The sequence below is a fragment of the Lagenorhynchus albirostris genome, chromosome 9 (genome assembly GCF_949774975.1).
Source record: "Lagenorhynchus albirostris chromosome 9, mLagAlb1.1, whole genome shotgun sequence".
NCBI classification, from domain to species: domain Eukaryota; kingdom Metazoa; phylum Chordata; class Mammalia; order Artiodactyla; family Delphinidae; genus Lagenorhynchus; species Lagenorhynchus albirostris.
Genome location: NC_083103.1, coordinates 49,929,005 through 49,955,691, shown reverse-complemented (window position 1 = coordinate 49,955,691; position 26,687 = coordinate 49,929,005). Strand labels below are relative to the sequence as shown.

The 26,687-nt window shown below is 44.5% G+C and overlaps 1 protein-coding gene across 7 annotated transcripts in view; it reads left to right on the top strand.

Annotated features, from left to right (window-relative positions):
* The window catches only part of CLPB (ClpB family mitochondrial disaggregase), a 179,218-nt gene that overhangs the window by 45,560 nt on the left and 106,971 nt on the right, over window positions 1-26,687 (top strand). For 6 of the 7 annotated variants that reach the window (XR_009542451.1, XM_060159912.1, XM_060159908.1 and 3 more), the window contains exon 4: window positions 10,626-10,729. Coding sequence is in view for 6 of the 7 variants with exons in the window: in XM_060159912.1 (XP_060015895.1) it covers window positions 10,626-10,729 (104 nt within the window). In the remaining variant the exon portion in view is untranslated. Of the gene's footprint in view, window positions 1-10,625; window positions 10,730-16,847; window positions 16,938-26,687 lie in introns of all 7 variants that reach the window. The other variant, XM_060159913.1, reaches the window with a different exon arrangement.

Here is a 26,687-nt window from a genome sequence, read left to right as displayed (position 1 = left end):
TGCAATGCCTAGTGCATAGTACATCTAGGAGATGTACCAGCCTCAACATGCTCTTACGGATCATTTGCCTGGAGAGAGCCTAGTCTAGCCTATACTGTGGAAAGAATCCCTAATAACCAGGGCTTGACCACACTGCCCCATCGGTTTGGCGACTGTGTGTTATGAGCCACAGATTGAAAGATATGGAAGTGTATTTAGAACTAGGCTAAGTATATGAAATTGGGATTGTCCTGGAAATCCTGTGATGGGTAATCTCGATTCCTTGGCCCTCTGCTTAACGTGCCATGTCTTCCTTAAGCCTTGCCCAAATTATCTCACCTGGTCTGAGCCCTCTACTGATTTTGACCCTTGTCCCTCTGAATCAGACTCCCTCTTATCCCAGCTAGCTGTTATGACCATCTGAAAATATCACTGTCCCTGGTACATAGTAAGGGCCCAGCGACTATGGGATATTATGACAGACTAATGGATGGTCAGATGGGTGAGAACCAGTGTGGTTTAGGGGAGTGTGCACTGGGTTTGGCCCCAGACAGACACATGGATTTGAATCGTGATTCCTGTGCTTATTTAATGTGTATACTTGGATAACTCATGTTATCTCGCTGAGCCTCAGTTTATTCATTTGTAAAATTGACTAGTACCTGATTGCAAGTGGTTATAAGGATCTGGAGTAGTAAATGTAAAGTGCTCAACCCACCGTGGCTGCTTTATTATGATTATTGATCTTTACCTTTTGAGGGAAGTAAACAAAATAACATCCTCATTCGAGGAAACTGGGGCACATTTTCTACACAGGTACTTTCCTTGCTTCCTCCCTAATCTTTAGTTTGTTTCCCAAGGAAGCTGGCTTTAAAAAGAAAACTGCACCCCACCCCCCAAAAAAAGAAAAGAAAACTGCCTTCCCATCCTGCCCCCCACCAAGCTCATGCCTCTACACCACAGGACCTCTAGATTCAACACAGGCCAGTTCCTTTGGTCGGGCCTCCCCGCTTTCCCGACCGCCTGTAGACCAACCAGTAGACTGAATGATCCATAGCTCATTTGACTTTCCAGCAAACCTCCTGACCTGTGACCTCTTTGCTTTCTCCCCTCATCGAGGTGTGCTCTGGGTTGAGAATAGGTCAACTCTTTGTCTTTTCCTTGGGACACAGTGACCCTATGCTTGCGTGTGGGGGGTAGAGGGGAGGAGGAGTCGGAGGAGCTTCTTCTGAAGCTCCACATTGTGTGGGGACGACCTGGAGCTGGGATCACTGCCCTTCTTGCTTCACCAACTCCAGCTGCTCGCCAGCCGCCTTTGACACGCGCCTCGCCCAGCTTAGGCCTCAGCTCACACCACAGGTTTCCTCCCTCTTTCCTAAACAATGTGATGATCCAAAGCCCCTCCGGCCACTGAGAGCAGAAAGCCAATTGATGTAACTGTCCTCCTGTGCATTGTGACGCCCCACTGTCCTGAAAGCAGGAGCTCATCAAGGTCCATGTGAGCCAACTTCCTACGTGTGCTCCCACATCTAATCTAATTACAAACCTGATCAGAAAGTTAAAACTCGCCTGGTGGGGGCTGTTGCTCCAAAGGGAGTTCTGTGAGTCCCAGGAGCTGCTTCTTAGGGACCACCCTCCCGTTCTTTTCCTCAGCTTTGTTTGGGAACTGCCTAGTGGAGGGCAGGAAGGGCCTAGTGCTGAGGAGAGGAAGATGGAAGTTTTCCACAGCTAAGCTGCCTGCAGCCCAGTTCGGACCCTCAGGTGGGGGAAGGCTGGGCAGGGCTGAGACAGTTGCGTTCCACCTTTCTCCCCCATCTCTCACCAAATAAAATAATTATTTCATTTATTCATTCTTCATTTTTTCGTGCAGTCATTCAGAAATCATCTGTTGACCACTTATTGTGATCCAGGCACTGGGCAAGGAGCTGTGAAAGAAGGTTGAGACATGGCTCTTGCCCCGTGATCTACTGGGAAAGGCAAGTAAAAGTAGACAGGCAATAACGACATAACATGGTGAGGGCCACCTTCCACAGGAGTACGTACTGGATTCTGTGCAAAGAGGGAGGGTGTGGACCCGGGCTGGGAGTCGGAGAAGCCTCAGTTGAGTTGGTGACTATGTCACTGAGGAGCCCTAAAGGTGAATGAGCACTAACCAGTTGAACCAGTAGGAGGGGCCTGCGTGATGGCCTTTGGTGTACTTCGGGGAGTTAATTGTTTTCACTGGGTCCTTAATTCTTCAGCCCCCAAGATCACTAGATCAGCATGGGAATTAGAGTTCTGCAATTGAGAGACTCCCTGAAGGAATAAATTTTTAGAACAGATGGTCAAGTTCAATTAATGAATAATAGTAGGTGGCAGGGAATCAAACCCTTTTTAAAAATCATCTATTCATGTTGCTGCACGTGTATCCAGCCTGTTGCTTCTGACTGCTGCATCATGTTTCATAGCATGTGTCTACCACATTTAACTTACCTGTTCCCCCAGTGATGGACATTTGATTGCCTCAACTCCCCACTGCCACAAAATATGTGGTGAACATCTCCCATGTTGCCCTCTATAGACCTGTGTAAGAATCTCTCTGAGATACATATCCTCACGAGCAAAGTGCTGGGTCATAGGGTAAGGTACTTTAACATGACAGATATTACAAGATTGGCTTCCAGAATGGCTGCTCCAGTCTGTCCCCTGGCAGTGCATGAAGAATCTGAGATCCGCATGTCTTCACCAACACTGGGCATTTTTCAGCGTTCTCACTATTTGCCAGTGTGTTAACTTGAAGTTCTATCTCATTTTTTTTAATTAATTAATTAATTTACAGTAAGTCCTTGTTGGTTATCTCTTTTAAATATAGCAGTGTGTACATGTCAGTCCCAAATTCCCAATAAAATGCTATCTCATTTTTAAAAATTTTCCTTTCTCTAATCACACACAAGCTTGAGGATCTCTTCATATATTTAATCATCTTGTTTGTTTGTTTTTTTCCTCCTCTGGGCATTGACTGTTCATATCCTTGCCTCATTTTTCTGTTGGGCTTCCTGATCCTAGCCTTGTTGCTAAAACTTGAGTTGAGGCGAAGTGCTTCTACAGACTGTTAGCTACCTGGGAGTCAACACAGGGAAGTGAGAGGCCATGTAGCAGAGTGATAAGGACATGGGCTTGGTAGCCAGACTGCCCTGGTTTGAATCCCACCTCTGCTCCTTACAGCTGAGTGACCTTGGACAAGTTACTTATCCCTCAGTTTCTGTTTAACCTCCTTCATAGGGTTGTTGTGAAGATTAGATGTTAGTATATATAAAGTATTTAAAATAGTGCCTAGCATGTAGGAGGTATATACAAATGCTAGCTCTTATTATTAGACTGCTATCTTCCTCCTACTTAGCCCTACTGTACCCTTGAGAAAATAGATACTTGTATCAGCAGGCAGTAAAATAAGCAGAAAGAAAACAGCTCTCAGCCTAGGCTCAGAGCTCACCACTCCTACTCACATGTGTAACTCTTACCAAGGTCTCGGGCTCTGGACCTGCATTCTGCTCCCTATCTAAGGCCAATCTTTAAGACCTGACCATTTCTGATTAGCCAGATTTCCAGGCCTGCAGTGCCCCCCATCCCTGGCCTGGCTAGCTCGGCCCTATTGCTGCTTCTCTGCCAACCTGTCAGCTGGATACTATCCCTCACAACCTTCACCTTCAGTATTCACAAAGCCCGGTCTTTTTGGTGAGTCAGCTCACTTGGGCAGAGATAAGACCAGAGTAGATTCTGATGGACACACAGGAAGGCAAGTACTGCTACCAGAGCCAAGTCACTAAAGGCCAACTCTAAACCACCATCCTCCTGGGCTGTAGACATTCTCTGACTCTCCAGATTAGTATTGGAAGTAGGGTATCTGGAGATTATCTCTAGCCTTTGAGGTTGATACTGACATTGGTAGGCATATCTTTCCACAGACCACCAAAGGCCAAGTCCTGAGGTGGCTGGGAGAATTGCTGATGTTTGTAAGCCTTTGTCTGGTGAGAACCTCTGGAGTAGTCAGCATAGTTCCTTTGAGTGTGTTATAGAAAAACGTAAGTGAGTGGGATGGTGTACTCTGTCCCCTTTAACCCAGCTATTAAGACCATGAAGGCCTAGCCCATACACTTCACTGCCCATTTAGCACCAGCTACTCCAATTTAAGATAGTGATACCTAAACCCAAACCTCCCAAGTGACAGCCAGTATGCCAATGCCAGAACAGAGGGGCGGCTCTAGTTTTCCTTTGGTGGATCACCTCTGATAGCAGTACCTGCCTCCCTTTGTGCCGTCAGATCCTGTAGTCCCCTTGTCAGCCAGGTGGGCCAACTCACCATCTTGTGTACGTAACCTTCTCCCAGATACAGTTCTGAATTGGGGGATTTGTTTCTGCTTCAGCAAAAAATGTCAAAGAGGCAGAAATCTCTTCATTTGCGAAGTCTCCTCACTGCTGCCCCTGGTGTCTGCTTCTTTTGCCTTGTCTTGACCTCTGATACCAGTGTGTTTCTTCGTTTCTGGTTGCTTACTTGTTTTGGGGTCTGCTGTTTCCCTCTGCCTCTAGTCCTTGACATCTGACCTGGCTTTTTACTCTCTGCCTCACGTCTCTGCTGCCTGGTCTCTGGCCCTTGGCTCTGTTTTGACTATGAACTTCTTGACACTCCCTGGGCCTGGCCTGCTGCTAAGCCTGTTCTCACGAGCCTTGCCTTAGCTTTCTCTTACCTGGCTAGCCTCCTACTCTGTTTCTACCCTCCTACATCCCATTGGTCCACGAAGTTCTTTTCATCATCAGAGCTAACCATAGTCATGTAGTCCTTTAGCCTGATCTGGGCTGGCTTCTCCAAAAAGGGCCTGATCCCTGTGGAACTCTGGGTTAGATGCTTTTTAAGTATGAGATAGCTCTTGGGCAAAAAAAGCTTACTAGCTATCTGGTAAGGTGTTTGGTGCCACTCGGCCTGAGCAGCCACAGTTCCTTTAGTCCTAGGTATACCCCACAGTGGGGCTGCTGCCTTTTGAGTTAATTAAAAGTGAAAGGAGTCTTCTCCAGGATTGCAGAATGAGTCACTAGCTTGGATGCTCACCCTCTTTGTCCTCCAAGTTTGTGAAGTGAATTGCCCATTCCTTTTGATTGGGTTAGCAGCCCCAGGGCTTAGCCTAGTCACTTTCCTCTCCCCATCCTGCCAGACCACTGTCTGCCCTTTGGGGCGAAGGGCAGCATACTTGGTTGCTTGGACACGTCTTGCAGCCTGCAAATTGGACAGATGGAATCAATACTCAGGAACCTGGAGAGGCCCAGGTAGCACAGTTAGTGACACTAGCTGCCTGGAGGGACAGCTTGCCATGGGAGGGGGTGTGATTGAATGGTGATTGGACACAGCAGCTGAGGATTAACCAAATTATGTCCCTTTGAGTTTAGATCGACAAACCCTTCTCACTTAGATTTTAAAACAAGCCAACTTGTGCAGAATATAGAAGAGCTGCCTTATTTTTTTAACATCTTTATTGGAGTATAATTGCTTTACAATGGTGTGTTAGTTTCTGCTGTATCACAAAGCGAATCATCTTTACGTATACATATATCCCCATATCCCCTCCCTCTTGCGTCTCCCTCCCACCCTCCCTATCCCACCCCTCTAGGTGGTCACAAAGCACTGAGCTGATCTCCCTGTGCCATGCAGCTGCTTCCCACTAGCTATCTATTTTACATTTGGTAGTGTATATATGTCCATGCCACTCTCTCACTTCGTCCCAGCTTACCCTTCCCCCTCCCCGTGTCCTCAAGTCCATTCTCTATGTCTGCGTCTTTATTCCTGTCCTGCCCCTAGGTTCTTCAGAACCTTTTTTTTTTTTTTAGATTCTATATGTATGTGTTAGCATACAGTATTTGTTTTTCTCTTTCTGACTTACTTCACTCTGTATGACAGACTCTAGGTCCATCCACCTCACTACAAATAACTCAATTTCATTTCTTTTTATGGCTGAGTAATATTCCATTGTATATATGTGCCACATCTTCTTTATCCATTCATCTGTCAATGGACTTTTAGGTTGCTTCCATGTCCTGGCTATTGTAAATAGTGCTGCAATGAACATTTTGGTACATGACTAGAAGAGCTGCCTTCTTTTTTTTTTTTTTTTTTTTTTTTTTTGCGGTACGCGGGCCTCTCACTGTTGTGGCCTCTCCCGTTGCGGAGCACAGGCTCCGAACATGCAGGCTCAGTGGCCACGGCTCACAGGCCCAGCCGCTCCACGGCATGTGGGATCTTCCCAGACCAGGGCACGAACCCACGTCCCCTGCATCGGCAGGCGGACTCTCAACCACTGCGCCACCAGGGAAGCCCAAGAGCTGCCTTCTTAACACAGGGCTATGCCAGCATGAGTCCTGGGGGTGATTAGGTATATATCTAGAGCCCACTTCAGCCCAGATTTGTGTTATTATCACTAAGATTATATGGACACAGAGAAGAGAGCTCATATTTGTGGATCTCCTTTGATGTGCCAGGCACTGTGGTTTTACATACTTATAACCTACAAGGGAGGCATCATTATCTGTTATTCCAGTAAGGAAATGGAGTCCCAGAGGTATAGTAACTTGTCCAAGATCACAGTCAGTAAATGATAGAGCTTTGATTTGAACCCACGTCTCCCTATACTTGTTATAAAATTTCATGCTGTCTTCCCAATTTGTGTCTTAGTTCAAACTTCTCTTGACTTTCCCACAGCCCAGCTATGGGGTCAGGTACATAGTAATGATAACTAATGTTCTTTGAGCACTTATTATATGTCAGGCACTGTACAAGCACATTACATACACAAACAGAGTCATATGAGCTAGATTCTCCTCCTTTTTTTTTTTTTTTAATTTGGGGGTGCTGCATACCATAACCTTCTTTAGGAGTATCACAGTACTCATCAGCATTTATGTATGTATGTATGTATTTATTTACTTGGGCAGGCTGCGTTGGGTCTCCGTTGCTGCGCACGGGCTTTCTCTAGTTGCAGCAAGTGGGGGCTACCCTTTGTTGCGGCACGTGGTCTTCTCATTGCAGTGGCTTCTCTTGTTACGGAGCACAGGCTCCAGGCGTGCGGGCTTCAGTAGTTGTGGCTTGCAGGCTCCAGAGCACGGGCTCAGTAGTTGTGGTGCACGGGCCCAGTTGCTCCATGGCATGTGGGATCTTCCTGGACCAGGGCTTGAACCCGTGTCCCCTACACTGGCAGGCGGGTTCTCAACCACTGCGCCACCAGGGAAATCTGAGCTACATACTCTTAATATCCCTGATAATTATGATTGCAAAATGATTTTCTAATTTCATCATTTGTTCTACATTTATTATTTGTCATTCTACAATAAAGAAGAGCTTTCCCGTCTCTCCCATTGACTTATTCATTTATTTTCAATACGGACTCTTGGAATCTTAGTGTACCCAATGGGTGATAATCCATTAATGTCTTTATTCATGTTGATGTTCATATTGTCTCCGATTTTAAAGCCAGCGTTCTTAACCTCTGTACCATACTACATCCCTTTCTATCAGATATTTTTCTCACTGCCTGCAGGTAGTTGCCCATCTCTAACAGCCTTTTTGAACCCTCTTTTAATCTTCTGGCAAGCAGGAAGACTAATGCCAGTCTTAATCCAAATTATGTGTAAACTATGAGCAAATAGTCTCCAAGTGAAAACCTGACAGACTCTGCTGTGAGTTAAATATCTGAGTTTTAGACATTGATTTTAGGTGCTTAGAGACCCTTCTTATTTCTCTTTGGGATCATAATTCATATCCTAGATAAATTACCTGTAAAAGGTAATTCTTAAGATCCTTTTAGGTAAGGGGAATAGGCACAGGAGGCTCACTTGACCATGTTAGATCAGATGTAGAAGAACCCCATCTATGTGGGAGATAGATTCTGGTTCTTTGACTTACCTATGAGGACTGTGTGTTTGTGTGCATGGGAGTTATTGAAATTCATTCATCCGTTCAGCAAATAATTGGGCAGGTCCTGTGCCTGTTGAAGGTTATGAAACTCAAACCAGTTGATACAGGGAAAACCAGCAATACTGCTGGCTACAGATATTGAAAAACTAACAAAGGAGAGAAACTAAAATTGTAGGTTGGCTTTTTAATATTTATGATAGAGTGATTTTTAAATTTTTATTTATTTTTATTTTTGGCTGGGCCACAAGGCTTCCAGAATCTTAGTTCCCCAGCCAGGGATTGAACCCGGGCCCTGACAGTGAAAGTGCCAAGTCCTAACCACTGGACCACCAGCAAATTCCCTAGAGTAATTTTTTTTAATGCTTGCCATTTATGCCTTCAAAAGCATTAATAGTTTTGAAGGCCAGTGAGCAAAAGATGAACATGCTAAGAGAAAAATAGGCAAAGGACATTATGCCTGAAAATAAAAACAAAATTGATAATTGTGATTCATGAAAAAGGAAACACAACTGATTGCTAAACATTTTTTTTAAGTCCAGCCTCACTAGTAATCAAGGAAATGCAAGTTGAAACAGCAGTGTGATTCCATTTTCTGTGTCCAGATTAACACATAATGAAAAAGCTTTGGTGAAAGAAAGGCACAGCGGTTGCTCTCATCCTTCTTCCTTTGATAGTAAAAATAAAAATCGGTACAATCTTTCTGAAAGGTAATTTAGTAACATTTATCAAAATCCTTAAAAATGCTTATACTTTTGATCTAGAAATTCATCTGTTAGGAATTTATGCAAAGGAAATAGAGATTGTTATTGAAATATTAAGAATAATCTAATTGTTTTACCATTGGGGATTAGCTAAATATAGACTAGCCTTTTAGTAGAATACTGTGCAGTCATTAAAAACAATGTGATAGACAGATATTTAAGACATGGAAGGGGGTGAGGTATGTGTGTGTTTAGGGAGAGTTTATATATGATCCAATTTTTGGTAAATAAAAATGTGCATACATTGAAAAAAATGGAAAGATGTTATATATTCTAAAACTTTTTTCTTTTTGATTAGCTATATCTTCTGAGTTTTTTTTATAGTGAACACGAACCTTTTTTTATTAGGGAAAAAAAAGGAAAGTATTAGCAGGAACATTACATGATAGAAGGGAAGCTAACATATATGGAGTATTCCTGGGTCAGGCACTGTACTTGGTGCTATATAAATTCACCTAATTTAACCTCACTGTGGAGGCTCCTGCCTCTTGTCCTACTCCCTCCAGTTCATTCTCACACAGCTATAGGAGTGATTCTTCTAATAGCAAAGATTTGGAAGGAAACACACCAAACTATAAATAGTGGTTAGTCTTAGAATTTAGATTAAGGAGATGGCTATAAGGGAAGATTTTTCAATTTAATATTTCTATATGATTTGTATTTTTTTAATGTATATATCTTGAAGTGGGGAGGAAAAGCATGTGTTGCCACGTCACTTCCCTTTTAATCCCTTCAGTGGCTTATCTCATTCCCCACTTTTCTTCCCCTTACATCCTCTACTCCAATTCTACCTTTTTTTTTTTTTAATTTTATTTTTTTTGGCTGCATTGGGTCTTCGTTGCTGCGCGTGGGCTTTCTCTAGTTGCGGCGAGCAGGGAGCTACTCTCTTGTTTTTTGGGTTTTTTTTTTTTTGCGGTACGCGGGCCTCTCACCGCTGTGGCTTCTCCCGTCATGGAGCACAGGCTCCAGACGCGTGGGCTCAGCAGCCACTGCTCGCGGGCCCAGCTGCTCCGGCATGTGGGATCCTCCCGGACCGGGGCATGAACCCGCGCCCCCTGCATTGGCAGGCGGACTCCTATCCACTGTGCCACCAGGGAATTCCGTGGGGGCTACTCTTTATTGCGGTGCGCGGGCTTCTTATTGCGGTGGCTTCTCTTGTTGCAGAGCACAGGCTCTGGGCGCTCGGGCTCAGTAGTTGTGGCTCACGGGCTCTAGAGCACAGGCTCAGTAGTTTTGGCGCATGGGCTTAGTTGCTCCGTGGAATGTGGGATCTTCCTGGACCAGGGATGGAACCTGTGTCCCCTGCATCAGCAGGTGGATTCTTAACCACTGCACCACCAGGGAAATCCCCAATTCTGCTTTCTTCAGGTGAAGCTTCGTGCTCTTTTGCCTCCGATTTGTAAATGCATTGGGTCCTCCCACTTCACCAACCCAGATCTGGCTTCTCAGCCTTCCAAGTCTTTAACACCTTAAATACCACATCCTCTGGGAGGCCTTTCTTGATCCTCTCCCTTAGTTTCCCACCATACATGGTACTTCTCCCATCGTAGCCTTTATCACACTTCGCTGTAATTTTATGCTAATTTGTTGTCCTTCCCAGAAGAGACTGTAAGCTCCTTGAGGGCATGGACACTAGCACCTAGAACAGTGACTAGAACATAGTAAGCATTTGATAAGTAATTGATGAATAAACACTTCGTATTTTATTGTCTTGGACACTGAGCCTTAGAGAGGCGTTAGATAACGTGTCCAGAGCCTCTCAGCCAGTAAAGTTTCAGAGCCAACTTTCCTACCCTTGTCTTTGATGCTCGTAAAGTTCATGTTCTCTCCACTGTACCACTCACATGAGCAGAGGCAGATCCAGTCCCCAAACATGCCTCAGAATCTGAGTGTCTACTTCCTCAGCCTTTCCTGTTTTTGACACTTGGTGTCTTTTTGATTTCTTCCAGTGTGGTGCAGGTCCTGCTTGCAGCTGGTGCTGACCCAAACCTCGGGGATGATTTCAGCAGTGTTTACAAGACTGCCAAGGAGCAGGGAATCCATTCTTTAGAAGGTAAGTGTGGGCTACCCTGCTGTTCTGAGATCTCTCCTCCCTGTGGCTTCCAGGCAGCCGTGCTCTGTGCCAACTCTACCAGCAACTCAGGGTGAGAGCCTGCAAGTCCCTCATCCTCTAGGAACTCATAGAGAGCGCAGAAGGCTTGGAACAGATGCCCTTCACAGTCCCCTCTGGCTCTATAATTTATGTCACTTCAAGTCTTGGGGAATAAAATAGAGGCCCAATTTCATAACCGGGGTGGAGGGGTAGAAGAACCTTTTAACTGGTGTTCTCCCAAAAGTGCCTCAATCTGTGGAGTCTCAGATGAGTGGACAGTGGAGCAGGTTTCCATAAAATAATTAAGGCAACTGTGTGGAATGTGGATTTATTCTTCCTCTACTTTCTTCAGACTTACCCTGTCCCAGCCCTGCCCCAGAACTAGAAAGCAGCCTCACTGGTTTCCTCAGCCTCAGAAGTCCCTCAACTGTTTTTTTCCCCTCTTCTGTGTGAAATACAATCCTCTCTCTGGACTGGCCCCTCAACTTACTGAATGACCCAGGACAAAGAGTGGACCTTGTCTGTGCTTGTAAAATGGGGTGGTCATCAGTGCCTCCCTGGGGTGTTGTGTGCGTGGTTGCTTGGACTTCTCAGAGGAAGGAGGCGGTGTGCACCTACCAGGGCTTGGTCACGTGTCCGTTGAAGGGTACCTGGGCAAGTTAGTCCGTTATTGCCTCTGGTGAGTTTTTCAAAAGTAGGGTTGAGAAGAGGGTAGGTTGCTTTGACTGCAGACAGAGATGAATATTTTACGTTTGAGCTTTGCTTGTCCAGATTGGCTCTGCTGCCCGCCCATTATCCTGGATCACTCACAGAGGCTGAGATTCCCCTCCCTTTCCAGCAGCAGGGCAGATGAGCAGTGGCTACTTTAGGGTTGGCAGTAATGCCAGGAGGACAGACAGCCTTGCTGATTGCCTAAGGGTCAGAACATTGACCTGAGGGAAGGTTCAGCAGAGGGAAGCAGTGTGCTCAGCCCTCAGAGCTGTCAGCAAGGCTACCAGACTGACGTGGGTGTGGTAGCCTAGGGCAGAGGTGTCATTGCTGCCCCAGCAAGGTTTCTCAAATCAGCAGCCTGAGAGAAATGTCAAGAGCATCAGAGCATTGCTACCCAGTTGCAGTGTGAAGTTGCCCTCCCCCTGCCTCTCCACCTCTCTGAACCTGCTCCTTTTATCAAGCTCGCTTGCTGTGACTAGATCCTCCATGGAACTTTTGCTGCAACCTGCCCTCAGCTGCTCTTTTGAATGTTCTCTAAATCTTGGCCCTTTATGTGGTTATTTGAACTCTGATCTGCTCATATGTCTTTTCTTTCCTCGTCAGCTGACAGTTCCATGTTCAGGCCTTGACCTATGCCTCCTTGGATTCCCCACTGAGCTGGGGGAATCATGTTCACTTTGTTTCCAACAGAGGAGAATTTCATGAGTACCAAACTTGCCCTATATTTGCAGCCTGATGTGTGGGGACTCACCTTATAGGCTGTCCTCTCCTCACTAAGACATAGCATTGCCACCCTCAGCTCTGTCTTCTGTTCAGGTGCTCTCACCAAAAAGCAAGGAGGAGCATTTGCTGAGAGGGCAGGGCCAGGTAGAAGGGAAGGGATTATTTGAGTGCCTTCTTATCTGTTCTTGGGATCCCAACAGGGTCCAGTAAGCATTTTTGATTTCACAGAATCTCAGAACTGTGAAGCCGTCTAATCCAACCTCTGCTGTCACACCAGTCCCCACCCGTGCCTTTCACGTTTTGTACCTTTGTGTTCTAATAGTTCAGCTTTCCAGGTTGATCCTCATATTCAACATTCTAGATCAGTGGTCAGCAAACTTCTTCTGGAAAGTGCCAGATAGTAAACATTTTAAGCCTTGTGGGCCAGTTGGTCTTAGCTGTGACTACTCAGCTTGGCCACTGTAGCGCAGAACACAATACATAAATGAGAGTGTGTGGATGTGTTCCAGTAAAACTTTATTTACAAATATTGGCAGCAGGCTGGATTTGGCCCATAGGCTGTAGTTTGCCAACCATGTTTTAGATATTTCCTTTTTTCTTTCTTTCCTTCCTTTCTTCTTCCCTCCCTCCCTCCCTTCCTCCCTCCTTCCCTCCCTTCCTTGCTTCCTTTCCATTTCTTTGCCTGTTTTCATCAACCTCCTCTGAATTTTTTTTAGCTTTTGCTAGCCAGCCTATATTCTAGGTAGGTAGACAACAAAAATATTGGAATAGGCTAGCGTATCTCTCATGAAATAAAGATAAAAATATTAACTATCTCTTCTTATTTTATATGATCTGCAAAGTTAGCAAATAGGCTTTCTATGGATTCAGTTACTTATTCAGCAATCATTTTACAAAATTTTATTGATCACATTCCTATCTAGCAGGCATTGATCTAGGTACTGGTGAGTTAGACAAGATCCCTGCCATCATGTACTTCATGTGCTAGTCGTTGATTAAAATGTTTACAGGACTCTATTAAGTACAGAGCCCTGGAGCTCATGATCAGGACAATTTAGAAGTATTACTCAACAGTCACAGCTGTAGATCCACCAAACTTCATTCTTTTCTAGCCTCCATTTCTTCATCCTGTCCACAAAATTTTAAGAGATTTTCTCTGATTTATTGCTGAAATAAAAACATGTTTAACATTTGTCTTAATTTGTTGCTCAGTAATCCTTTCCCAAAAGGATATTAGGTTATTCTGGCGTGGTTTTGTCTTATCCTTAGCGAACCCATACTGGTACCCAGTAATCACCTAAGTGTTTCAGAACCATTAAAAATAAATTCTAGATTGAAATAATAAATTTTATAAACAATCATTGATAAACTCACTGCTCTGTGGCTTGTGAGATCTAACTCTCTCTGTAGCTTTTTCTCTTTTTTGAATTTCAGACTACCTTTGCCGGCCACAGTTTTCTGGCAGCTCAGCCGATTTTCCCTGATGTATCAGTGTGGATGTACTCTGCTCTCTGACTTCATACGCTCTGCTTTCTGACTCCGGGCCTGGAGAGTGACAGTTCTTTAAAATCGTCTCAGGGTTCTCCTCTCCTTACCAGTCTAAGCCTTTAACTCCTTCTTAAACATATTTTTTTTTCCTTTTTCCATTTAAAGATACCTCATTCATTTATCCATTCAACCAGTATTTATTGATTGCCCACTGTATGCAAGTCACTGTACCCAGCTCGGGGTCATTCTCCCTGCTGAAGTAGACAGAAACAAAAGAATCCTGTGGTTCTTTTTTTCTTTGGATTGGACTGACTTTTTCATGGGAAGCTACCTGACTTGGGGATGTGTGAGGAGGTTAAGTAGAAGATGAGGTACAAGCCCCTTGTCCAGAGTGTGTCTAGGCAAATTCACAGGAAAGTCACAAGCTCAGCAAAGTTCTTCAAAACACAAGCAAAGCATAAAGTCAGTGCCAAAGTCCATCAAGTTCACTAAATTTCTAATAGATATTTCTGTGGGGTTCAGCCTGTGCTCAGTACTGAAGGGAAGAGTTAGTTGTAGTTTGTGACTTTGGCAAGACCTCCCTAAACCCCCATAATATATCCCTTGTCTACCTTATCAGTATTATGTGAAGATGAAGAGATAAAGTATGTGATGTGTGAATTGTAGAGTACTCTACGGTTGTAATTGCTTATTAGTTTTGTTTATTTATAATTGAGCATGCACTTACTGAGTGTCAGGCACTCTGCCAGATGCTGGGAATAAATAAAAATGGATATATATGATCTAGCCCCTCAATATATATGATCTGCTCCCAGTCGAGTAAGAAGACAGACCTGTGAACAGGCACCACAGTGCAGAATGATAAATGCAAAGGTTGATAGATGTACAAAGGATATAGGTAGCACTGGTATAGGTAGTGATGCCCTCTATCTGAAGGCAGACTGATATCTGGGAAGTGTCACAGGGTAAGTGACTTTGAACTGGGTCTTAAGGATGTGTCAGAGACTGCCAGGCAGACTAAGAGGGGTGGACTTTCCAGGTAGAAGGGATAACACATGCAGAGACATGGGATAGGTGACAGCCACTGGAATCATCTGCCACAGTACTGAGAATAGCAAGAAGTAAGACCAGAGAGGGAGGCAGGGTTCTATGTGGGAAGGACCCTGAAAGGCAATTCTAGGGAGCTCATAGTGTTTTCTGAAGGCCATCAAAGGATTTTAAGTAGGAGAATGCTCAGTTTACATTAGCATTTTAGACGGACCATTCTGATGGGGTGGGGATGAATTGGAGAGGAGAGATTAGCAATGTTTGGGGGATGATGGATCCCTTTGAGAATTGGATGAGAAGTCATGCTCCTCTCCCTCAAAATGCATTTCTCATTTCTGGGGATTTCTAAAAGAAATCTTTGGGAATGGAGAGAACAGGTATTAGAAAAATATTAGGAGGAGGTGGAATATTCAGTGGAATGTGGGAATTGATGGAAAAGGAGGCACCCATCTGTCACCTCGGGTTCTGCTTTCGGTGAACTGTTAGATGAGTGGGTCTGTAGTTCAAAGAAGTCTGGCAGCATTTGCTTGGTAGTTAAAACAATGAATGTGACTGAAACTGCCTAAGGAAAAGAGTTAAAGGGAAGGGATAGGAGGACAAGTCCTTCACTCAGGGTATCAGCATTTAAGGTGTGGGGAGGAAAGAGGATCCAGGCAAGGAGACCAAAAGGTATCAGAGAAGTTTCTCTCAGAGAGGCTCTATATCCGTTCTGCCTGCTCAGAATGGGCACAGCCTAGAGAGGAAAGAAACCTCTTTGCTGAGACTTGGCTCTCGGTTGCCCCATTTCTAGTGAAACCCTTCTCCTGTTTGACATTTGGCATTGCTCTAGCAAGAAGCCTGCTCAACTGGCACATTACTGTATCTTCAGCTCTTGTCAAGGTTGGTGTTTCTGGGTAGAGAGCAGGTCTGCTGGTGCAGGTGATGTAGGGATGCTTGGCCTTATTGGTCTGACTGTTTTGTCCATTCTCTCCAGTTCTCAGAATGGCATCTTCAGAGGCACAGCGGTATCCTGGAGAAAGGTCAGTCTTCAGTGCCAGGAAGTAATGGGTCCTCTAAGCTCTGTCACCAGCTGTGTGATCTTAAGCAAGTGGCTTAAGGTCCTTGAATTTAGGTTTTCTCATCTGTAACATAGGGATAACAATACCCATCTTAAAGGGTTGTTTGGATGACTAGAAATAAATACATGTAAAGCACAGTAGCATGTGATGAAGAATTTCTGTACAGAGTTGGGTCTTGGATCAGTGTAAGGCAGGAAACCTGCCTTGGAGGTACTGAGCAACTCACCACTCAAGGGGCACTGACAGAGGCTGGCTGTCCGCCCATCAGGGATTTTGTAAAGGGTCATTAGATTATATAGCCTCCAAGGTTCCTGTCAGCCATGTGATTTCTAAGGTTCTAGAAACTTTAGGCTCATCGTCAGAGCAAGTAATGTACTTAGAAGAAGTAAGATTTGAGCTGGACTTTGGAGAGTGAAGAGGAGGGGAAAAAAAAGAAAAGATTTTCTTAGCAGGGAGCACAGCTTGAGCAAGGCACTTAGAGGGGACACGTGGAGGGGAGCTTAAGAGATCACGGCTGCTTCTCTACCAACTCACTCCCTGATCTTGACCACATTCCATTCAGTGCCTTGAGCCCCACCCATGCCCACTCTAGGAGAGTTCCACTTGTGGCTGGCTGATGGGTGGTGGGCCCCAATCCTCAGGTGGAGGAGGCAGTAGATTAGACGTAACAGTAAACAAGTCACCCAGTCAGGGATGCTGCTGGCTGCTTGTAAGTAACTGTTATAAACATTGGGTGTCTGGGGCTGTCAGAAATGCAAGTGAGCCCTCTGAGCTCCTCCCACATAGACAATTAAAACAATAAAACACGGCAGAAACGTGGCCAGAGCAGGCTATAAATCAGCTTCTCTTCTCAGCTCCAAGTGGCGGCTGTATAAAGATGAGTTGTACAGAAGCTGGGTTGGCACAGGGCCCTTCTGGGGGTAGAGGGCCTGACTTTCCTGGCTGAACCTGCCAAGGCCAACCCCACCAGCCCAGTTGGCCCTCTTCCCACAGCTCCAGGGGCTGCAGGTCCTGACCTGCTCCAGCTGACTTCCCCATCTCTGTATCTTCAGATGGGGGACAGGATGATGCAAGCTGGTACATCACAAACCAGTGGACAAGTGCCCTGGAGTTCAGGAGACGGCTAGGAGTCCCCGCCAGCGGTAATGGAACTGCTCTCTATAAAATTTCTCCGTCTCCCCAGGACATGCTAAGGAGTAGTCTTACCCTAGCTCATCTGTTCACTATAAGTTAACACCTAGCACCCACTGCATGTCCAGACCTACCCAGGCAAAGCAGAGAGAATCTGCGCCCTTGGAGACAAACTCAAATGGGAGTAATAAGGCTCCCAAGGACCTAAGAATCACCTAGAGAGCTTGTTAAAACACAGATTCCTGCCACACCCCGACTCCCAAGATTCTGATTCAGTATGCCTGAGGTAGGACCTGATATTTTGCATTTCTGCATTTCTAACAGGCTCCCACTCTTGAGTAGATGATCTAGGCTACTTGTGCTTGAACTGCTTTAAAAAAAACTCATCTGGACCTTCTCCTCCCTGGAAGAGACCTTTTTTATTGCCACTTTAAGTTTCATTCCTAGAGCATCTGTGTGCTTAAGCCATGGTATTATGGGTGTACAGAACACTTAGTAGCTATGACACCTGGAACAATTTTCTGTACCTCTCAGAGGCTGCATCTCCTTATTTGTAAAATAAAGGTTATTGGGAGAGTTAGGGGTAGTATATTTATCCCTAGCCTAAAACGTAGAACATAGAAGGAATTCCATTAATGTAAATTTCTGTTTTTATATCATCATCTTTGTCCTCATCATACTCTTATATAAAACTTCATTCAGAGTCTCTGTCACAGCCTTCCAAATGCTTTTCAGCGGTAGCAAACTGTTATCTGCAAAGAACCAAACATTATCTCAGAGTCCAAGGAATGGCTTGGCTATCACCTAACTGTGTGACCTTGGGCAGTTCTCTTTAGCTCTCTAAGACTTGATTTTCTCATCTGTAGAGAATAATACTTTTTATACCATAGGTTTATTATAAAGATCAAATTGAAGTACTTATGAAATATTTGAGAAAATACAAGATATCATGCACATATAAGGTATCAGCAAGAATGATAATTAATAACAATAAAGATTGACGACATGACCAAGACAGTGTTTGACAAGGGTCCAGTCAGAGGTGCAGATAACAAGGACTATCAGAGCTCAGAGAAGAGAATCTCTGTCTGAAACATCAGGAAGTAAAATGATATTTGAGCCTCAAAGTATAAGGTTTTATGGAAGGACCTGCAACTAAATGTGAATTGGGTGTGATCAGAGAAGGGGTATGTTATGTCCAAAATATTCAGGGGTGGAAAACAGAAAAAACATATTTCAGGGCAGCAAGTAAACTGGTTAGGGTGAAGCATCTGTACAGCAGAAGATTCATTTTAGAGGGTAATGAGCAGTAAAGGTGCTGCTTTAAAGAGAGTAGGCTGGGGCCAAATCAAGATTCTTGGACCTTATCCTTTAGGCAGAGAGGAGTCTTGAAGGTCCTAGAGGAGAAGGTACTGCAGGAACTGATTCCTTCCAGAGTAGAGAAGCAGGGGGAAGTGGTAATAATAATAGGTAAGATGATGATGATGATGATAGCTACAGCAGCAGGTTATGTTTATTGATACTTACTGTGTGCTCACAGCAACCCTGTGATGTAGGCACTAAAGGAAACTGAGGCAGAGAGATGATGCCAAATGCCAGCAGAACTGTCTCCTGCCCTTGTAGGAACCCAGCAACCATATCAGCTTGTATGTGCCCCACACTTAGCTCAGAACCTCTGACTTGTCCGAAGTCTTGGAAGGCTTGGGGATCTGCCAGGCCAAAAGCTGTTTGGGCAAGCTATTATTTTTAATAATGTTCCTGCCTCTTCCTCATCATTGTCAGAGCCTTGTCACACCTTCAATGCCAGTGGTTCTAAATGTCATTTCTCAGCAGTGTCAGCCACTACAGAGTCACTAGGATGGACAATGCACTGTCTATCCATCAGGCCTTTTGGTCAACTTCAAGATTAAGCGTAGCAGCCAGTTAGGTTAATTGTTTCCATCCTTTTAGCCCTCCAAATCTATATATACATTTAACTAAGAGAGGGAGATAGACTAGTTGACATGTTTTATTAAAAAGAATAAATTCGATACATTTATGAAAATAAGAAAAAAGTGGGATGGGGTGTCAAAGAACTAGTCTTATGATTTTTAACTGATTTACATATTTTGTGTATAAATATTTTTTCATCAAAAGTTCCAAATCAGGGATGGGTCCCACACACCACAAAAAATATATTAGAGACATTTATATGGATAGCAGGAAGGGAGACAGAGGGCTGAAATTTTCCAGGCACCCAGTGATTGATGGGGGCTGAGGCTCCCCCTGACGCTTTATTGAGTTTCCGATGATTATCTCTCACTGAGACATTTTTTACAGATGACGGTCGAGCTGTCACAATGGACCATGGGGGAAAAAAACCCAACAATAATAACACTTTAATCTTTTTACCGCACTGCTCCCTAGTATCTCAGATTCATCTTCCCTGACGCACGCAGTTCATTATTCTGCCCCTCCCTGGATGGTAAATAAAGGAAAATAAATATATATGTAGACACACTTACCCACATACATACACACACACAGAGTATATATAAGAGACCACCCCAGAACCAGAGAGGGGCAGAATTTATTGTTCTTTTTGCAAGTATTGAGGTTTATTAGTAGAGATGCTGGGTTGGCTTGGAATTGGCTATTAATTACAGCATTTTGTATTTGTTTTTTATTGCGGGCTTTTAACATCTTAAAGAAAAGGCAGAGGAGAGGCAAGCAGGTATAGAGATGGGGAGCACAGAGGGACCAAGTTTAGCCAACCAAGTAGCATGGCTTGCTGAGAGGCAGAGAGGTCAGACTCCTTCCTCTTGTTGCCAGCCCTGCCCAGAGGATCCCTGGACCTGAAAGAATACTGCTTTGGTTAGGATCAGGGTGGGGGCAGGGGAGTAGGAGAAGATGAGATCAGGGTAATTATAGGACAGATCAAAGGGACTCTAGATACCTGTGAGCATGTTATTCCCCTGAGAGTTAGGAGAGATGGGAAGTAGTGGAAGTTCAAACAGACTGTTGATGGGTCTGTAGATAACAGAGTAAAAGATAACAGAACAAGTTACAGATTCTTAAGAGTTTGCCCAGCTCTTTGATTTTGATGGTGTGCAGGTGAGACATGGGCTCTGGAAAGCTCTACCTGGGTCTGTGGTCAGAGGAGGGTCCTGGGCCAGAGAGGATGCTTCTAGGGCCACAGGCAGGGCGAACAACATATTGTCTTAAGGTTCCAGACCAACCTTCCTGCTCTTCCGTTTCTCTTTCTTGGAGTGAGAGAAGATGGACTTGGGATCCCAGTGGGAAGGCTGCCCTTGATGTGTCTCCAGTAGACTAAGTGCTAGCCCAGTCTTCTCTTTAATTCATCAAACCTTTCTGAGCTCCTACTACAGAAAGTGCCAGTGCTCATGCTACACTATGATAAGGTATAATAAGGTGAGCCAGGGTCCTCTTTTTAAGGAGAAACCTTCCAGTCTATGGGCAGAGAGCATGGTGTTTGTGAGAACCATTTTTAAGCGGGGTCTAACCCTCCAGCCATAGGCCAGCCTAGATGACCGTTCTCTACATGAAGCTTTTTAAAGGACAGACACAGTATCTGTCCTTCAAGAACCTGTTTTCTGCTTGGAGAGACAAGCGTAACATCCATTCACTAAAGAAGTATTTATGGAACACCTGCAGTGCTCAAGAGTGTATGCATGAAGCAATCTGAGAACACAAAAGACTATGTAAGAGAAAATGTTAACTAATTTGATGTGGACTAGACAGTACTAGAATGCAGAGAGGAAAGGGAGATCAGTGAAAATCAGACTTCTTGAGTTGTAAAGAATGGGTAAAACATAGATAAATAAAAGGAAGAAATAGTGAAGCCATGATATCACATAGAGAAGAGAGTAAAAGCCTTGGAGTTGAACAGACTAGCTCAGTCATTGACTACCAGTATGACCTGAAACAAGCTACATAACCTAAGTGCCAGCTGCTTCATTTAGTAAATAAGAATAATAATAATAACAGCCCTGTATGATCCTTTCAAGGAAAATAATTGTAAAGTTCCTTGCACAGTACCTGGCACATAGTAAGTGCTCAGTAAATGGAAGCCATTATTTTCTTATTACTTAAAGAGTTTTATATATATATATGTGTGTATTATATTAATATGTATATAAATATATTTTTTAAATATATTTTTTAATTTTTTGCTGCATTGCACGGCACGTGAGATCATAGTTCCTGAACAAGGGATCGAACCCATGCCCCCTGCAGTGGAAGCACAGAGTCTTAACCACTGTACCCCCAGTGGTTTCTGCTTGGAGAGACAAGTGTAACATCCATTCACTAAAGAACTTCACTCTTGGGAAGTCCCCCAAGAGTTATATATTTATGTAAGACTCTTCGTCCTGGGATATTAGCCTTCAGAACTCACCTGTGACCCTTCACTGAGTATGAAATGGGCTCCTTTCAGTGAGCTAGACATATTCTTCAGTATTAGTGTAAGAGGTGATTCTGGCCATGGTTAGAGTGGCATCAAGAAGAGGAAAGGGCACAATAATAAATTTATTACCATTTATTGCATCCTTACTACATCAGGCAATGTGCTCAGTTCTTTACATTTTTTAGTGTAACAGTTTTATTGAGATTTAATTTACATACTATATAGTTTACTCATTTAAAGTGCATAATTCAGTGGTTTATAGTATATTCACAAGATTTGTGCCACCATCACCACAATCAATTTTAGAACATTTTCATCACCCTGTAAAGAAACCCCATACCCATTATTAATCATTCTCCACATCTCTCAACTCTCCCTAGCTCTAGACAACCACTAATCTACTACTTTCTGTTTCCATAGGTTTGCCCATTCTGGACACTTCATATAAATGGAATCATACAATATGTGATCTTTTGTGGCTGAATTCTTTTTGACTTAGCATGTTTTCAGGGTTCATTCAAGTTGTAGCATGTATCAATACTTCATTCCTTTTTCTTAGCTGAATAATATTCCATTGATGGCTATACTACATTTAGTTTATCCGTTCATCAATTGAGAGTCATTTCAGTTGTTTTGACTTTTGCTATCATGAATAATGCTGCTGTGAATGTTTGTGTACAAGTTTTTGTGTGAACATAGTGTTTTCAGTTTTCTTGGGTTTATATCTAGGAATAGAATTCCTGGGTCATATAGTAACTCTATGTTTAACCTTTTGAGGAACTACCAGGCTTTTCCAAAGAGGCTGCATCATTTTAAATTCCCACCAGCCATGTATGAGGGTTCCAGGTTCTCTTCATCCTCACCAACACTTATTATTGCCTGTCTTTTTCACTTTAGCCATCCTAGTGGATATGAAGTGGTATCTCATTGTGGTTTTGATTTGCATTTGATGGCTAATGATGTTGGGCATCTTTTCATGTGCTTTTAGGCCATTGTGTATCTTCTTTGGAGAAATATCTACTCAGATTCTTTGTCCATTTTTTAATTGGATTTGCCATTGAATCTTATGAGATAGGTGATGATATCTATCTTGCAGATGAGAAAACAGATTCTCAGCGATGTTAATTTGATCAAAGTCATACAGTGAGTTTTGCTTACCAGTCTGACTGGCTCTGACCTTTATGCTCTTCCTAATACACAGTGCTGCCTACTGAGGATTCATGGTAGGATCACCAGGGTCATCTCATGGAGGGGGGTCTCTCCAGCAGGAAGGGAGGAGTTGGAAGTCTATTTGGAGACATTAGGACCAAGTAGGAGAGCCTCTGAAAATCAAACAGAGGAATATGGATATATTACAAGTTCCAGGACAGCAGAGGACATGTTAATTTAAAAATCACCATTTCCTAGACGCAGCCATTTCCTGTGCCCTTCACTATATCACATCATTTCAATTTTCACAACAACCCAATTCAAAGATATTAATGCTTCTATTTTACCAGTGAGCAATTTGAAGCTCAGAGGGATGAAATAATTTTCTAGAGTCACCAGGATTAGAATCCAGGTCTTTCCAGCTCAATATTCTGAACTCTTTCCTTTCAGAGATACTTGGTAAAAGATAGATTCTTTTGATGTTATTTGCAGCATTTATAAGATCTTGAGGGCAGAGCCTGTTCATATCGCCATGACCCAGCCCATGGAAATTACGTAACACTTTGCTGGATAAACAAGGAAAAAGGCTAGAGTATATGCTATAGAAAGACCTAATTCCAGTTGGATTTTGGCAGGGAGAGGAGGTTTGAGTGAGATATTGGATGTCTCCAGTATCCCAAGACTTGGTGTCCTGGGGGCTTTGCTCTAACTTTCTAAACATGGGCCTTGGGAAGAACATTCTGGTGCCTAGACATCCTTGGCTTCCCTAGAGCAGATCAGGCATTTGGAAGTGGGATGGGTTTGGCCAGCCTTGCATCTTTCTTGTGTTCATGACAAGATTAGAATGGGAAGGACCCTCAGAGACCAGACCCTCAGAGACCAGACCCTCAGAGACTAGTCCAGTGCTGCTCAGAGTTTTCTGTGAGGAGCAACACAAAGGGCTTTTTCAGCTCTGCATTTCCAGGCCCTGCCTATTGAATCTAAATTGCTGAAGCAAGGGCCCAAGAATCAACTGTTTTTTTTTTTTTCTTACAAGTTACCCATGTGATTCTGTTGCCATTAAAGTTTAAGAGCCACTGATGTGAAGAAACTCCTCTACTTTAAAAATAGGGGATCTTGGGCTTCCCTGGTGGCGCAGTGGTTGAGAGTCTGCCTGCTGATGCAGGAGACACGGGTTCGTGCCCCGGTCCGGGAAGATCCCACATGCCGCGGAGCGGCTGGGCCCGTGAGCCATGGCCGCTGAGCCTGCGCGTCCGGAGTCTGTGCTCCGCAACGGGAGAGGCCAAAACAGTGAGAGGCCCGCGTACCACAAAAAAAAAAAAAAAAATAGGGGATCTGAGGGGCTTCCCTGGTGGCGCAGTGGTTGAGAGTCCGCCTGCCGATGCAGAGGACACGTGTTCGTGCCCCGGTCCGGGAAGATCCCACATGCTGCGGAGAGGCTGGGCCCGTGAGCCATGGCCGCTGGGCCTGCGCATCCGGAGCCTGTGCTCCACAATGGGAGAGGCCACAACAGTGAGAGGCCTATGTACCGCAAAAAAAATAAAAAATAAAAAAATAAGGGATCTGGGACATGGAGGGATTGAGATACATATCAAGTTTAGTGAAAGCCATTTTTGAATCCAGTTCACTTTTCTCCTGGTCTATTGTTTTTGCTGTTCCCCATGCTGCTTAATTCATCAACAAAAACCACTGCCTGCGCATAGCTTTCAGGATACAGTCCAAACCCCTCTCAGGATCAGGCCTCTGCCTGCCTGGGCAACCTCATCTGTGCCCACTGCTCCACCTGCCTTCACTCAGCATTCCAAGTTTGCTGAAGAACTCCCAGTTTCTTGTATGGGCAGGTAATGCAGCCTTGACCCTCTGTCCTTTGCAAGCACCACTTCCTTTCCTGGAACACTCTTCTCTACCTCATCTTCCAGTTAGTTTTTCTGGGAGATTCCTCCCCAAGCCACATGACATGTGCCCTGTCTTTGCTGCCATCAGACAGTTTGCGCACATGCCTTTCATAGCACTCACTGTGCTGAGGTGCTCAGTAGTGATGTGCTCCAGGGCAGGGGGTGAATGAAGGCTCCTGTGTGCTCATTGCTAAAGATACGTGAAATACTGAAGTGATGCTGGGTGAGATACATACAGAAAATGTTATGAACTAGTTTCTGTCATCCATGAGGAAATTAGGGAGTCAGAAGGGAAATTTTAACACAAGAAAGTATTACAAAAGCTGTTATAAGACGATCAATAAGTAAGTGGTAAATGGATACACACAATCAACATGATAGGCATCCAGGGCAGAGCAGGGAGGAAAGGACTTCCTAGAAGAGGAGGCCTTGAATTGGGCTTTAAAGAACAGTTAGGATTTGGAGAGGAAGGAGGATCATCCAGGCTGTGGAAGGAAATAAAGAGCCTTGCCCTCCCCAGAGACGGTCTCTTGGTGACCCAGCACAGAGAGTCTCCCTCTTGCCCCATTCCTTGGCTGAAGATAAACACAAGAGGCAGAGCCGACAGTGCCCGCAGAAGTTGAGGCAGCTTGCCGATGCTGGCAGTAGGAGTGAGGATTTAACGAGGTGGTAGATACACAACACCTTGTGGGGAGGGAGCTGTGAGCCCAGAGGCTTCTTCCTGGAGACTCTTGGTAAGAATTTAGCTTAGTCCCTGAGATTCAAGCCAGGTCCGCTGATGCTGGGGTATGTGAGGCTTGAGCCTGTGGGCACTGGCGAAGCTGTGCAATATGGATGATGGAGCCAAATGGGCTCAGGACCTAGTCCTGGTCCACCACCAATTAGCAATCCAAGTTGGGTAGGCCATCCAACCTCTTTACCTCTGTCTCCTCTGTTCAATGGAATAATATTTGACCTATCTGTCCTAGGTTGACCTGGGGTGAGGAAACAATTGCATTGAAGCGCTCTCTAAACCGTAAAGTGCTGCACAAATGTAAGAGGTTATCCTTGTGTTTGTCAGGTTAGTTCTAAAGGTTCCCTCTCATGGAGACATGCTCATGTTTTTAAAGGCACTGCTACACACTCCATGACATTAGATGGCATAAGTTCCTGGGCGTGGCGGGTAGAGGCTGAGCCTGAAGGAGAGACTTTTAGCTAGGGTTACCTTTCCTCCACACAAGGCAATGATAATAAAGCTTTTGTTATCTGGAGACCACCCATTTTGCCCCACATGCCTTTTTTCAGTCTCCTCCAGTAGTCTTAGCAATATGAGGACAGAAGCCATGTCTGATTCACTTCTGCATCCCCAGTGCCTACCCCAGGGGAGAAAACAGCATTACTAAATGTTTGTGGTAATGTTTTTAAAAATCTGTTATCAGATTTTATTCTCATAATACTTAAATATTTAGTATTCCTTAAATTACTGCTTGTTGTGCCCATTTTACAGATAGAAGAACTTAGTAAGTGGCAGAGCTAAGATTCAGGACTGTGTGACTCCTTTACCTTAAATTACTGTTTCTTATTGTGGGAGGCAGTGGTTTGTTTTGTTTTGTTTAGTTTTGTTCTGCAGTTTCAGCAGTGCTGAGTAGTGGCCTAGCTATAGGAAGGGCTTTGGGGACAACTTTCACCTCTGCTAACTCCTTGGCACTGCTAAGTGCAGGGAATCCTGCAGAGTGTACATCAGGTGCACACCTGCCTCGGCACTCAGACTGACCCTGGCCACGGCACCGTGCCATAGACTTTGCAACATCAGAAGGCAGAGGTGGGAGCAGAAGGATAACAAAGTAATGCTTTGTCATTCTTCCTGTGGCCACAAGGGTGAAGGGACAGGAATGGCTGGCCTGGAGGGGAAGCAGGAGCCTGAGCCCATCTCCCCCTGTGCTGGAGACAGGCTGGTAGATATCTTTGGGGAGGGGATGGTTCACTGGCTGAGGACCAGCTGTAAACGCCAGGCCTCAAAAGACCACGGTGGTGGCCAGCTGGTGAGCCAGCCTTGGATGAGTCACTTTAGCTTCTGTGGGTTTGCTTCTGCTTTCTCTGTGAGAGCAAGTGAGAACATGAGGGTGCATGCTGCACACACCTCCTTCCCACCTTTAGTCTTTTTTTTTTTTTTTTTTTTTAAAGAGAAGAGTATGAGATCTAATGATCTGGGGGGTTCAGCAAGATATCCTGGGTCAGGGCTTCTAAAACTGGGCGATGAGGGGAAAAGAGCTTACTGTTAAGAGCATGAAATGGGCCTAGCTGACCTGGACTGGGTCCTAGCTCCACCGCTG